The sequence below is a fragment of the Parasteatoda tepidariorum genome, chromosome 5, assembly GCF_043381705.1.
Source record: "Parasteatoda tepidariorum isolate YZ-2023 chromosome 5, CAS_Ptep_4.0, whole genome shotgun sequence".
Classification (NCBI taxonomy): domain Eukaryota; kingdom Metazoa; phylum Arthropoda; class Arachnida; order Araneae; family Theridiidae; genus Parasteatoda; species Parasteatoda tepidariorum.
The window spans coordinates 55,775,194-55,790,185 of record NC_092208.1 but is presented as its reverse complement, the minus strand read 5'-3'; the positions used below and the strand labels follow the sequence as shown (position 1 = coordinate 55,790,185).

Below are 14,992 nucleotides of genomic sequence, written 5' to 3'. Positions count from 1 at the left end.
TTAAACAAAATTTCACTGAATTTCAACTAATTTTTCTCCTTTAGAAAAAATTCTTTATGTTCATAAAAATTTAAGTTACCTCCAAAAATAATCCTTCTGAACTTTAACTGTAATTTCAAGTGTCAAATGTACTTTGTAGGTAAACAAAGCTTGTTTCTCTCTTTTTAATCATGAACTGAAATCTATTTCATTTCCGCCTTTTTGAATTTCCATTTTATTTTTTCACCTCATTAATTTTTATGTAATTAAGTAAAAAATATATTTTGTAATAATGAAAGACGAAAAAGAACCTGTTTTACCTTTCAGTAATAGTAATATTTTACCAAAAAATACTTTAGATCGAGGACTGTTTGTTCTTATGACCGTCGGCATACCTTCTGTAACTATTTGGGAAAATACTATATTATTCCAATACCATACTGAGTTTGATTTCACTGCTATACTTCATCTTCTTTTCCAAGTCCTTACCCTCAGTAATATATTAGGAAACTTGTATTATTTGCAGCGGGTTGATTCCTCTGGCAAACGTAAAACATTACCCGCTGTTCTCCAACCGAATTGGAAATATTGTCATTTTTGTCAACTGAACTCTCCACCAAGATCGTACCACTGCCCCATTTGCGATGAATGCATTTTAAAACGTGATCAGCATTGTATGTTTGCTGGTTGCTGTGTGGGATTCTATAATCATCGGTATTATCTAATGGCAGTCTTCTACATAATGATTGGTAATAAATTTGCATTTAAATCTATGAATTAAATTTTTATGCGTGCATTTTGATTTCACTAATATTTGTAAAATACTTTGAAAATCATTTTATGTAATTATTTATTATTGGGATTATTTTTGGGAATATTTATATGGGAAAAATATACTTGAGGGTGCCCCTTGGCGAAATTGGCGACTTATGTTTGACGCTATTGCTTTTTGCGAGGAACACCGGGTATCAGAAATGGCAGCCAAAACATAGTGATATTTTAATAAAATGCAAAATTTCAACAAAACATCGACCAAAACTTGCAATGAACCCAATATAAGCAAAATTAATAAACCCAACCCAAGAGGATTTTGAATCGAAGCAAAAATTAATGGAGTAGGCGCAGAAAGAAAAGGAAAAAAACAACTCCTTCATTAAGTTTGAATATTCTCAGATTTAGGTGCACAGAATTATCTAATAACAGTTAGATACTGTCTAAATTTATCATGAATAGAATCTGTGTACCTCCATCACCACATAAATACGACGAAATACGAATCGAAAATGGCGTCTGGAATACCGGACTAGCTGTGACATTTTTTTCTTAAATCCCTTTTTATGACTGCCCACATGCCTTCGATCTGATTGACCAGATTCAAAAGTAAACTAACCAGCTTGTATCCAACGTAGAACTGACGGATCTCTGAAATTACACATACCGTTGAGCATTTAAAAATAACGCTAGAATCAAAACCAATCAGAATCACGATTGGGTTTCAATATCGCCCAGCTTGGCGATCAACCGCGATCACAACTTAGCGAGAATCAAGGGGCACCCTCAAATATAGTCTATCCTATTTATATTATTGGGAATATTTCTGTAATGTGATCTGTCGCGCCAACTACAATAGCCAAGATGCCTAATAGATTATAAACTAGAAATCTTTTTTTAATAGAAAAACATGTAGATGTTTGCCAATTGAGGGCTATGAGTTATACCTTTTGAGTTGGTCCCTTTCTGTGATGTTTTTTTTTTTTTTTAGTTTCTCGTGGGCTCCTACCTTGAAGTTGCCAAGACTTGGCAATTATTCTGCCACAGATTACAATATTGAAATCTCCCCTTTTTATGAAATGGAAATATTTCCATATCCATATCTGTTTGTTCTAATTGACTGTGTAATTTTACCATGTTCTTTTACTTGAAGTAAATTTTTTTTAAAAATAGACTCGTCAAGATCTGACTACAAATTTGACCCTTTAAATTTGCTGCTTTTGACCAATAATCATAGAGTGAGTTCTATTCACATTTTTTTTATGTTTTCCTTTATCATTTAGTTTTGATAATCATGGCAGTCAAGATTATTTTAAAAGCGTGTTTTTCTTATAATTTTTAGTACCTGGGATTAAATTTTTTCTTACAATAGTTTAGGGAAAATACTAATGTTTAAAAAATGGCTTTATTAATAATTGGTGTGTATAAATTTTAACAATCAAAAGATATGACTGACATGATGAGTTTACTTTTACCTGGTATACCCTACACTGATAGGGTTTTTTTTTTTAGAGTGAGTGCTACTCCCATTGTACAGATCGATTCACCCTGCACTTGCTTTTTTAAGGTTTAATGCCACTGTTCGGTATACCTTGCACTGATGTTTTTCTAAGGTTGGATTAGTTCCTGTAAAGTGGTGCTGTTGTAAAAAATTAGCAGAATGACGGTAGAAATATTTTACTGAAGATCAGCACAATAGCCACTGTCTTTCTATAATTGTGATTTGTAAAGATCAAAATGTAGAAATATTGTGACTTGCAAAATTGAAAATATTCAATAAAATTCTAAGTGTAGGTTTAGGTTATTGATCATTATAAAAAAAATTCATTTTATTTAAAAAATGAAAAAAATATATTGTGTCCATTTTCATACATTAGAGTCGGGAATTGCATAAGTCATCAGAAGCGAATTAGTGTAAGTCAATTATGTGCAACCATCAAATTTATTTTTGAAGCTCTGACAGAAAGTTTAATAACAATTTTTGAGATGCGTAGAAGACATTGTTTATAGTTTTAAGTCCATCTGTTGATGACTAATGATGAAATTATGAACTAATTATGAAATTAAGCAACAAAAAAAAATGACTGCTCACTTAGGCAGACTGCAGCAACCCCCACTTTTCTACCTTTCTTTTGTTAATTTTTCAAATTATTGATGTTTTTTTTATGCTCTTATTTCTAATATAGTGTTATATCCTTCAATTATATTACGGAGTATATGCATTTAGAAGTTTACTGAAATTGTTTTATTAGTTAATTTGCTTTTCACATTTATTTTCTAGGTTCCATGTATTTCAGCATCTTACAATGGCCTCACTGTGTTGAATCAGTTGGTGGTTTCACTTTAGTATCTTTACTATGCATGGCAGCTCCCCATGTTGCTGTATTGTTTGGTTTTTTAAGCATATATGGTTTTATTTGTGCCATAACGCAGGTGATATTGATCAGTGTATGCATTCTTACTACATATTTACTTTTTGTCCAAATTAAATGTATCAGTGGGGGGCAGACTATTCATGAAAAACGAGCTAATATAACTCTATATGATTTGGGCTGGAAATTAAATTTTATGCAAGTACTTGGTCGCAATTGGTACTTAGCACTCTTAAGTCCTTTTGCAAAATCTCCTATCAAAGGAGATGGAATAAATTTTATGACATTTTATGATTTAGAGGAAATTAAAAATGTATAAAAGTACCCATTGTAATTATAAGTATTATTTTGCTGTTACTATAAATCAAAACTTCAATATTGTCTTCTGATCTATACTTTGTGCTGTGACTGTGTACTTTATGCTAGAATTGTGCACAATGCCATATTACCATTGTTGTAGCCTACTTATGCTTAAGCCTCTATTTTTGATATATCTGTGTAATCTTGTTGATTTATGACTTGTGGATTTTAAAACATGATTTATTTGTTAAAATGTTGTATTAATCTGTCCGAGTTTCTATGTTAAATTATTTAGTGCTCTTTTGTGGTTATAGATTTTTTGTTAAACAATGATCAGTTGTTTGAATAATATTATTGAATTATTTATTTATACTTTATTTGAATTTGCAAAACTTTTTAAATTAATAATCTTAAAGTATTTTAAAGTTGAGTTTAAAAAATGTTTATTGTTATTTCTTTTAAATTATGGTTCTGTATCTTCTATTAATTATAGTAGCAATGTTTGCTAAATATTTATATTTTCTGTAAGTTGATCTCAATTTTTTCCTATTGATTTCCTTTTGTCGTATCAGTGGCAAAGATAGGAGAGAAATGTAACTCTTCCTGTTAACTGCAAAAAAATTAAATTTTTTACCTGTTTAAAAATTGAAATGTACTCATATTAAAGTATTAAATGAGCAATTAATGTTAAAATGAGTTTTGATGCTAAGTTCAACTTTTATCTGTAATTAATAATTATCAATTCTGGAGATAAGTTAGCGAGTTGAGAATTTAGTTCAAGCTTTCACCTTATTTTTATGAATAAATTATGGAAAATTTCTGTATCATCTTTTTAAGTCACGGCCTCTTAAACAGGCATATAAAACTTTTTCAGTGATAAAAAATATACACAAATTTTTTTTTTCAGTTTCAATATTTTGAACTTTATGAGTGAAATAATTTCTTCAATAAATACTTTTGCCACAATTGATGCATATGTTTAGGACAAATCATCTGATATGTGCCCATACTTTTTAGTTCTAACTACACATATACTCCACCATTAGGTTTCTAGGGTGAACAAGTTTATTACATATGAAAAGAGATCTCGCCACCCTAGCTTTAGAAATTTACAAAAAATTATCTTTTTTTTTATGTTTCTCGACTATTTTAGTCATTTTCTTAGAAATTTAGATTATCTATGGTTATGAAATGAATCCAAATTTGCAATGCTAGCGAAAACGAGTTCTATCACTCATGAGTATTTCTCATTTTAAATTTATTCAGGACAAATTTAATGTCATTCACTGTTTTGTTACGTTATGTTGTATTACTTTTATTCTTGCTGATTTTGAAAAATTGTGGCTACATAATCATTTCCGTACCTTTATAAATTAACCCACTGACGGTTCTGCACGTAAAAAGTCGCATTTTAACCTGCAGTCTTCTCTGCATAGCAAAACCGGTTTTCCCATGTTAACTGATAGGGGAACTGTGTGTAGGGGAGAAACATTCTCCCAATTTTGCCCATTTCCTTAACCGCCAGTGGGTTAAAGAAAATCAGAGTCTGTTTTTCAGTTTTTGTTACAATTTATTAACAGTATTAAAAGTGCATAATATCATATTAAAATGAATTATGTTAAATATTTTAAATATATGTTTATTTTATTATACACTGCCAGTGATGTTGTATGTTAATTATCTTTCAAACACATTTTTTATATTTTTGTTGTTAAATGTTATGCAGTGCCATTAATAATCATTTAAAAAAATAAATATTTTAATTACCTTTAGTTGTTGTCATTTACGTAAATGAAAAAATGTTTAATTGTTTTATAGTAAATATTTTGAACTTTTTATTTTTAAAAATTGTTTTAAAATGAACTCTTAAACTAAGACTCAGTTTTTAATTCGCTTACCCATATTAATGCTTAGTTAATTTTTGGGTTCATAAACTTTGCTAAAAATTCTCCATAGTAGCAAAACAGTTTGCTTCAAAAATAAATTTAAGAAAGAAATTTTTTGGTAAAACTGTGTTAATATATTGTTAAACAATGAATACATGGAACACCGATTGATTTTTGACCCAACGCTTGAATTTTCACTTTTTGATATTTTATCTTAATGGTACGGAGGCCAAATCCTGAAAATGCTAATTAATTAGTGCAAACAATATTTTAAGTTACAGAATTAGATACTAAACGTACTTTCTCTAAAATAACATACCTTTATTTGAAATATTTGGATTTCTGATACTCAAAATATGGGGTAGTTAAAATCTGGTTAGGTGAGAGTTGAAAGGTTTGAATCCCCGAAGGAGAAATATTGAAAAGTGAGAAACAAAACTAGGAAAACCTCAGTAGCTTAGAGAGAATAAAAATAAAGATGATGAAAACGCAGAACAAGAAAAACCACTTTGGCTGAGAGGGGCAAATCAGGGTAAAATGCATTTCCACGGGCTTTGGAGAGGAAATGAGGAACTAATGACGTTAACAAAGGAATTTTTCATATGAATAAAACGAGATTCCTGGGCATCAAGATGAGCTGTGACTAGAAATTTTGCACTGATAATTTTAACATTTATAAAATAGAATTTATGCCCAAGATTCTAACAATGTGCAGCAATTTATGATTTCTAGTATTCTTGATAAAGGACATATCTATTACGTTCGTTAAATCTAAATTTTAATGCACATCTAATTTGTCTGATATAGCCAAGGTCGTACTGAGAAGGAATGTGGTAAATGCCAAAATGATTATCAAAACTAAATGGATCTTTAAGGGACTTAAATTTAATTTTGTTAACATTGAGCTCTTGTAGCATGTTGAATGTGTTATTTCCAATCTATGTATTTTTGAAGCAAGTAGTTTTTAATCGGGTAATATTAGGTTATTAAAAAAGTTCTGCAACACTTGCGAAAATATCAACTCTTATGAATTTTCCTTTTGTGTTGTTTTTTGGTGTCATCATCATCAACTTTCATCAATAAGCTCTAAATGACTTTGGATAAAACTTAACTTCGGGTTTGGTTCGTTATTGCTATAAACAGGATCTTGCTGCAAGAGAGTTGCAGAAATTTTTTAACAACCTTATATCTTACTTATTAAGTTTCTTGCAATTATTTATTTTAACGTAATGTTGTCTTATCATTGAACAACTCTTTTTTTTTCCCAAATCAAAAACTTGCTTGTTTTTACATGAAACTAAGTAATGTAGCTTGAGGGAAATACTTTTTCACTTTTATTAAAATATAGGTAAGTAATAAAACTCAATTTTTGCAATTCTTGAAGATGTTTTAAGTTACTATAACTACTCAAGTTTCCAAAATTGGTATTAAGTTGGTTATCTATTACAGAAATGTTTAGTTTTTAATAAATTGAAGAACTTTTATTTATGCTCCATACGAAAAAAATGAACATAGTCTTTAACACTAGATAAATATTCAGATAATTTTAATATCTTATAAACCTTTAAGAACTCCGAGGGGTCACGCTCCACAAGTAGACTTCCTACTAGATGCCTCAACGACATCAAAAATTACCTGAAAACCCTAAAGATTACAAATCAGGAGGGAGTTGCCATGGATAAAAGGTGCTAGCATTTGTCAGCTGTTGAGGCAGCCAAAGCTTGTAAGGGGCTGTTGCGCTGACAAAGAATAAGAAGATTTTCTAATAAGTAAAATATATATAAAGAAAAAAATGCCTTTAAGAAATAATTCTCTTTATTTGTGATAAATTATTATAATACAATCAGTTCTGAAATACATGTTTAAAAATATACAAGTTTTACAAATGTTCATCTCACATCACTTTGGTTGAAGCAGCTAATCATTCAGACAGGAGCTGAGCTTTTACCTAAAGAAAAAATTATTAATATCTTGAGTTTTCAGTAAATAATTTGTTATTTAATCATTGCATAGCAAAATACTAATCATTTTAAGTAAACTAAGGAAATGCAAAGTATTTAAAAAAAATTTACAAGAAATTTTAATATTAAAAAATAATGTTAGACAACCAACCAAATATTTTTTCAATAATTAATGTTTTAAATCAAGGAATTCAAAATATACTATGATCAACAAACTTTAAATAGATATCAACAAATTATTGATGGAAGATGAAATATCTATGACATATAATTCAATAGTGAACAACTAGAGGCTTTCCTTCTATGGGTTTTATCATCTCAGAAAACTTTTTCAGTTATGTAACATAAAAAAAAATCCTATCATCAACTCAAGAGAAATTATTTTAATTTTACATTGTTGTGTTACTTATTAAATTTAATAAGAAATATATTGAATATAATGATGATTCAATTCTTTTTAAATTACGTACAGAATTTAATTCCAATAATAAATAGAAAAGATTTTCATGATTTATAATGAAGCAAATAAAATTAAAGGTAAGTGTAAAATATGTATATAAGTATTTTAATTTAATAGGGAAGTGTAGTAAACAATTTTAAACATAGGATTATTTACCTGCACTAGAATGGATGCATTTATACAGATTGAGCACAGATAGAAAAATAAAGAATTAAAAATAAAAGGTATTAAATGGAATATTGAAAATGAAATTTGGATTAAGATCACACAATTACAAATTCCATTTTAAAGAAAAATAATGATTTTATGTTAATACAAGATATTTCCTTACATTTAGATAATATTTTTGTGTTTATTTCTTAGATATCATTTACCTTAATTTCTTCAATTGGACATTAGATAGCTTTAAAAATACTTAAGGACATAACTCTCTTGATTAAAAAGAACTTTTATACCAATTTAGAGAAATATTAAAAAATTTTCCACTCATGAAAGCTGGATTAAATAACAAATTATCAAATGTCTTCTAAATAAATCTTTTTCTCATAAAATTTTTTTAAAAGAAATTGTGGGTGAGGGTAATTCTAGCAAAGTATCAAATATTTATGGACATTGAGGAGCACTGGTTTACAAAATACTATTCGTTGCACACAATTCTATTAAAATTATCTTTATGTGAACTCTTAACATTTTTACCTTCTTTTGGAATATGTAAATATATTAAAATAATGAAACCAAAGCATATAAAATTATAAATAACTCAATCACAGAAAAAATGCTGAACTTAGGTTCAAATTGGTCATTCAGTCACTTAAATACTTATAATTTATTGAAAAAAGTCAATCTTAATAAGCAAAGCAAGTCTTGCTCAAGATTGATTTTTTCCCTACAAATTATAATAATTATAAAACAATTTAATGATTAACAAACCATTAAAGTTTTTTTTTTTTACAAAAATAATAAGTTTTTGTAACTGAAAATAAAATTTATGAATTTTATTATTTAATTTATGGAACAACTGACATCAATAATAGGAAAATTTGATAAATAATGAAAAGTAAAGTGGGAAATTATAGCTTTCATATATTAATGTCATAAATATTAAAACAGAACATTCTTACATTTAAAAACAATTTTCAAACTTAATTAACAATCAAAGTTAATATTTTCACAGTGGGTAAAGTTCTTATTTTTTGTTTCTTTGTACCAAAACTTACAAAGCTCATGGAAACCAAATGATAATATTGGTACGATAATATATAATTTAGGGTAATTATCATTTTGATCAGTTTTGGTTCCAATCACAGAACATATACTCATATGTTCAGTATTATCTTTATATACATAAATATAATTTTTATAAAAAGAGCTTTTTTTCTCCATAAAAGAAAACAAATCACTTCTTTCAACAAACTTGTAATTACTATTGTGAGAGAAGATATTAACATAAATGTTAGCTTTACCTCTTTTTTACCAAACTGCATTCAAGACAACTTAAAACCCAAATTATAAAACTTATACAAAGAAGTAAAAGAATATATAATTTTAAATTGCTTTCAATAAATAACACTATTATTTTGCATTACAGTTTTAAAGACAATTCTGTATTACTTCTTAGCCAGGGCCATTCCAAGAGTTACTGCTCCTCCTATTGCTAGTGCTGCTCCTCCAACAATAGCCATTCCTAATAAGCCTTCTATAATATTTAATAATAATTTAATAAAACTAATATACCTCAATTTTTACATAGTACTAACAAAAACAGTTTATCATTAATTTGTTCAAAAAAATGTAATATAAACTAATTTTTATTTTATTTATAAATGCTACAGGAAAGAGACTTAAGCAGCAAATCAATATCATATTAGTTGTTATTAACGTTAACTTTGAATAGTTTTCTATTCCTTAACGAATTTGTTGCTAACCAGGCACAGCTGTTGATACAGTAATTATTATGCATAAATAATAGACTATACAGACTAAAAATTTAGCTAAATTTTCACCTTCTGAAAGGAAAAATTATTTAACAGATCTCAAGTAGATTCTTGTAGATTTTTGAAAATATATACATTAAAAAAAAAAAAAATAACACCAGAAAATTATATTTTTATATTACACATAAGCATGCATTTTTATAAATTTGTATAGTTTTAGAGAAAAGAGACTATAGCTATCATTTATAGAATTTGATTTGAATCATGTGATTTTATCTAAAGCTAATTTTTAGTATGTAACATAGAATATTTCAATATTAAAATACTTGGAAAGCATAGAAGTAAAACCAAAAAGAATCCGAAAAGTTCATTTAAAAAAAATGTATATTCTTAATAAAACAAGAGCCAGATATGGCTATTCCATAACAAACTCATGGTAAGAATAAACTATATTATCTAAACATAGTAACAATGTTAATTTTAGGACTTGCAAGCATCTGGATTTATTATAAACCACTTTCCCATTGATAAACATGGGTTCAAGTGAACCCACACTGGCGGAAAAATAATTTTTATTTCAAGTTCACATTATTAGATAAATTATTACTACAGTCGAACGAGTATAGTGAACCTGGGATATAGTGAACACTCGGATGTAGTGAACTTTTTTAGCGGTCCCGTCCGTATTCCTATTTAAATAATGTTATTTTTAACGCTTATAGTGAACAGCTTAGAACTTGGAAACTCGGTTATAGTGGACTCAAATTTCATTTCTTTAAATATCTTTTTCAGTCCTCCATCTTTAAACTTGTAGGTGTTGGGACTGAAAATGAATGCATTCCTATAAAATGTGTCATATTACTCTCCTTTATGCTTATCACTTTTAACTATACTGTAATAAATGTCAAACAGATCATTTATCTTATACTCCCCCCTCCCTGACAAGCCTCGCTTTATCTCTTTTCCCCAAGCTTGCTCTACAACTAGTTAACTTGGCCACCTGCTGAATTTTTGGAATTTTCTTATCTGTTCAAACCATATTCTTTACAAATCACCCCTTGACAATCAAGAAGGGGAACAATTTAACTCATTCTACAGCTGCTCTCTTCATATTCTTACATTATCTATTTGAGACAAGATTTTTATTTCAAAAGCAGTGAAAATGGCAAATTCTCTAAAGAGAAAAGCGTTTTCGATAGAGGACAAAGTTAAAATTGTAAAGCGTATTGATGATGGAACCAATCAATCGACACTGTGTAAGGAATTTTCCTTGTCAAAATCTACAGTTTCAAACATTTGGAAAAATCGAAGTGCAATTCTTGCGGCATACGACAAAAACATGGTTTCATCGAAAAAACTGCGTGGAGCTGAAAGAGAAAACGTAGAAGATGCTTTGTTAAGATGGTTCGAAATCTTGTTCAAAATGTAAAAATCTTACATTCTTTGCACATTGTAGATAAGAAAATTGATGAACTCAATTTAAAATCAAATTGTGTTCAATCAAAAATCACAAATTTTTTTCATAAAAAGTGAAAATAAAACTAATATTTAGCGACGTAATTACTTTTTCCATCAATTTTTGCTTTATTATCTGTTAATTAGTTAATAATTTTTTAAATAACTTATGCAAAATTGCAAAGTCAATTTTCAATCATTCAACTGTCTTATACAAAAAATATTCTTCAAAAAATTTGGATATAGTGAACCATCGGATATAGTGGACACATTACTGAGTCCGCAGATGGTTCACTATAGCGGGGTTCGACTGTATTAGTATTCAAGTTTACATTATTAGAATATTTATTCATACCTTTCTTCATTTTGCCTTTGACGTATTTTTGCAAAGTCTGAGCTTGTCTATTTGTTGGTTCAATACTTAAAAACTTTGACAACAGCTGGAGGGCTCTATTATAATCCTAATTTCAAAAAGATGAATTAGCAAAGTTGTTCGAAACATTTAAAAAAATTAGGATTACAAGGAAAAAATGCTTTAGAATTATAACTGAAATATATTAGAAATCACTAAAAAATTAATTAAGAATTGTGCTTCTCTATAAATTTTTAAATTGAATGTATGAATGTACAATAATAAGAATAATAATTGAATGTATACATTTACAATAATAACATCATGCTTGTGAAACTTACCTTTAATTTTGTATGCCCGATAGCAAGGTAATACATATAATCTCTTTTTTGCATTGCATCACCACTTTGAAAAAGATCTGAAAAATAAAAATTATTATTATTTAAATAAGCTGAATGTAGTTAAAAAATATATCTTAATGAAAATTAAGTAAATAAATGCACAGCTGTTCCTAAAATAAAGCCAAACTAAGATAAAAAAATTTTGTTTTTAAATATTTCATATAATATTTAAAACACTTATATTTTTTGCACGGTAAATAATGTTATGAAAATTGCATCACGTTCTATTTTTTCAATTAATCTAATTATTTATAAATAAGATATGAAATAATTTTAAAAAATTTTATAAAATTAAAATACTCATTATTTAGAATATGTAAGCACTTACATTTTTTTTATTTATTCTGTTTTTACCTAACAACTTTTAATAAATAAAAAAAAATTTTAATCATATTTTTAGTACATAAAATTATTTTAACATTGATAACAATAATTTTGTAAGAAATTATTTTTGGGTAAATGGGTTTTACGAGTGTGTGCAATTTTTTTTTTAATCGCTTTATTAGTTTTAAAAATATGACTAAAAATGCAAAAAATTGAATTAACAATAAGAGGTTCAAATTTTGGATCGCTCTCCTGACCAAACAATGGGAACCATATTTCAATTTTTTTTGCACTAGAAAAATAAAGGAAGTCCTCTTCAAAAATTAGCGAATTCAATAAAAATACTAAAAAATCACATGCCTGAGTAATAGTTTACCTTCAAGTAGAACTACACCTCTTCGAATATCAGCCGCATATTTACTTCGTATCAAGCACCAAGCATAATCAAATTGTTCTCTGGTTGTGACTTGACCATTCTGCAAGTTGGAATGATACACAGCTTCAAATTTCTAAATTGTAAAGCAAAGATTTATAAATACAGAATTTTTTAAGTATCGTAGAATCATAACAAAACTAAACTGGCAATATTTCCACAACACATAATATGCTTTTTATTTAGCATATTAAAAAATATAAAACTTGTTTAAACTCAATAAGAGATGAAGAAAAACTTTTAAAAATATAAATCAATAGATGCTTATAAAAGAAATGTTTAATAGTAATCTTTTTGGCTGGAGACAGCATACAGATCAAAAAGAAACATTTGAGAAGGGTTTGTTATTAATGGTAAACACTCATAAACATCAATATTTTATGGGTTACAGGCAAAAACATTAAGAACCCTGTAATATTTAGGTTACATACCAGTGAAAGCAAAAAAAAAATTTTGAAGGGTTTTTTTATGTTTAAATCTGCGTTTTTATTATATATACCAGATTTTTTTAGTGGCTCAATATAATATATTATGCTACTTAAGAAACAGTAGCTAAACAATTAAAATTTTACAAATTTTTAAAAGTAATTGAATTTCTTTGCACTTGGCTAAATAAAATAAAAAATTATAAAAGAAATTATAAAATAAAAGATTTTAAAAATGCTTAGTGTTATTTTACAGCTCAATTTATAAATAAAATTTTAATCACTAAATGCTGTATTAGTAAGCATTACAATTAGGCATGCCAAGTGTAAACAAAACACTTTAATGATAGTATTTTAAATTAATTACATTGAGTTCAAAACAAGAATAAATAAATCAATTTTAACGTTTCAAAACAATCTGGTTATATCTGAAAGCTACACAGAAGGAACTAAATAAAATAGGATTTTTTTACTTTTTTTCATTAGTTAATACAATATAGATAAATAAAAACAATCATCTTTTGTGATGTATAATATAACATGGCTCTAAAAATATCATTTATGCCCTGCCCGGTTTGCGAGTTCGCAAAATGAAAATATATGATTATATCTTTACCGTAATCCGACCGGGCAAGGTTGACTAAGCTTTTCATCCCTTCAGTGGGTTGATAAATGAGTACCAAGTATGCTTGGGAACTAAACACTGGGGGTTCCGCATTTGACTGACCACCTAACCGAAACATCTGCTCCTGCACACCAGAGCCCAAGGTCAAGAAAACTGAGGTGGGTACAGTGAGCCTTTGCCCTCTATGGGCTGTCGCACCACTGAGTTCAGTTTAGTAATGATTATATCTTAATGTAAGATTCTAACTAGTCATTTTAATAAACATTATTAACGCATAACCCTTCTCATTTACATGAAGGATTAAACTGAGCACTCCAGGGTGCTGCAACAGTTTGAAAGCCCCTAGTGCAGCAAATAAGAATGCGAAAATTATAAAATTTATACAGTTAAATAACTCATTTGAGCAAATCATTTACTAAAACTAACTTTTTGTGTTGGTCTATAAAAATTACTAAATATAGGACCCATTATCTGATTATAATGTACACCACTGATTACAGGAGATGAATTATAATATAAGAAAATGAACAAAATTATGAAAAGAAAACTATGAGATAAGCACAGATGAAAGAAACATTAATTAACATTGAATATTTAATTGGATCGGAACCAAAGATTGAAAACACAATATAGGTTTAACAGTAACTAACTTTGCTAAATCATTTCTCTGCAACACTTACTGGTGTTCTTTTGAAAATGAAAAACCATAAAATGGGAACAATTAGTTTAAAGATGCTAGTAAAATAAATTCTTCTTTTTCAGTTATTAGATATCTTTCCTGATAGAAAATATCCCCGAAATTTTAACACACGATCAAAAACTTTCAGTATTGGTATTGACACACAAAAAAACAAAACAAAAATAAACACCGGATTTTGGTGACAATAGTAGGATACACAGTAACTCATTTTTAGCGATATAGTACAAAAATTGGGAAGAATATGAAAGAAATATTTCTATGAAAGTTATATGTCCCCATATATCTTCCCCTAAATATGGTAAGGGTTAAAACAAAAATTGCAACGATACGTCATTCAACAAAATATTGCTCAAACTTATGAAATTAACAATAAAAATAATATAAATGGTAATCTTTAAATATACTTTTAAATCCTCCGTTGAAACATAATCATGAAGAATTTCCTCCATTCCTTCCATCTCAGAACCCATAGCTAATATAATTTTATTAATTTACAGGATAATTATTATAAAATATAAAATTTCTCAAGATGATAATCAAAACAACGAAACTTATTACTGATCTGAAAAGAAAATTTAACTGATTGCCAACTTTCATATTAAAAAGAAAATTCT

General features: G+C 27.8%; 2 protein-coding genes across 2 annotated transcripts; one reads left to right on the top strand and one right to left on the bottom strand.

The window, feature by feature from the left end:
• The first annotated feature begins 149 nt into the window (after positions 1-149).
• Positions 150-5,194, top strand: LOC107455822 (probable palmitoyltransferase ZDHHC24). Its single transcript, XM_016073534.3, has 2 exons — positions 150-728; positions 3,032-5,194. The coding sequence occupies exons 1-2, from the start codon at positions 272-274 to the stop codon at positions 3,439-3,441; spliced, it is 867 nt and encodes a 288-aa protein (XP_015929020.2). The 5' UTR covers positions 150-271; the 3' UTR covers positions 3,442-5,194.
• Positions 5,195-7,105: 1,911 nt separating this feature from the next.
• LOC107455818 (mitochondrial fission 1 protein) lies at positions 7,106-14,958 on the bottom strand. The gene is made up of 6 exons (XM_043044388.2): positions 14,783-14,958; positions 12,572-12,704; positions 11,812-11,888; positions 11,474-11,579; positions 9,341-9,425; positions 7,106-7,256 (listed from the first exon to the last, which is right to left on the bottom strand). Exons 1-6 carry the CDS (start codon positions 14,846-14,848, stop codon positions 7,253-7,255), a joined length of 471 nt encoding a protein of 156 aa, XP_042900322.1. The 5' UTR covers positions 14,849-14,958; the 3' UTR covers positions 7,106-7,252.
• Positions 14,959-14,992: the final 34 nt, after the last annotated feature.

Coding starts and splice junctions, on each gene's coding strand:
- LOC107455822 (XM_016073534.3), top strand. CDS start 272: ATGAAAGACGAAAAAGAACCTGTTTTACCTTTCAGTAATAGTAATATT. Junction 729..3,031: donor AGTCTTCTACATAATGATTG/GTAATAAATTTG, acceptor TTTATTTTCTAG/GTTCCATGTATTTCAGCATC.
- LOC107455818 (XM_043044388.2), bottom strand. CDS start 14,848: ATGGGTTCTGAGATGGAAGGAATGGAGGAAATTCTTCATGATTATGTT. Junction 11,889..12,571: donor AGGTGTAGTTCTACTTGAAG/GTAAACTATTAC, acceptor TTTATTTTTCAG/ATCTTTTTCAAAGTGGTGAT. Junction 9,426..11,473: donor CAAAGGCAAAATGAAGAAAG/GTATGAATAAAT, acceptor TAAATATTATAG/AAGGCTTATTAGGAATGGCT.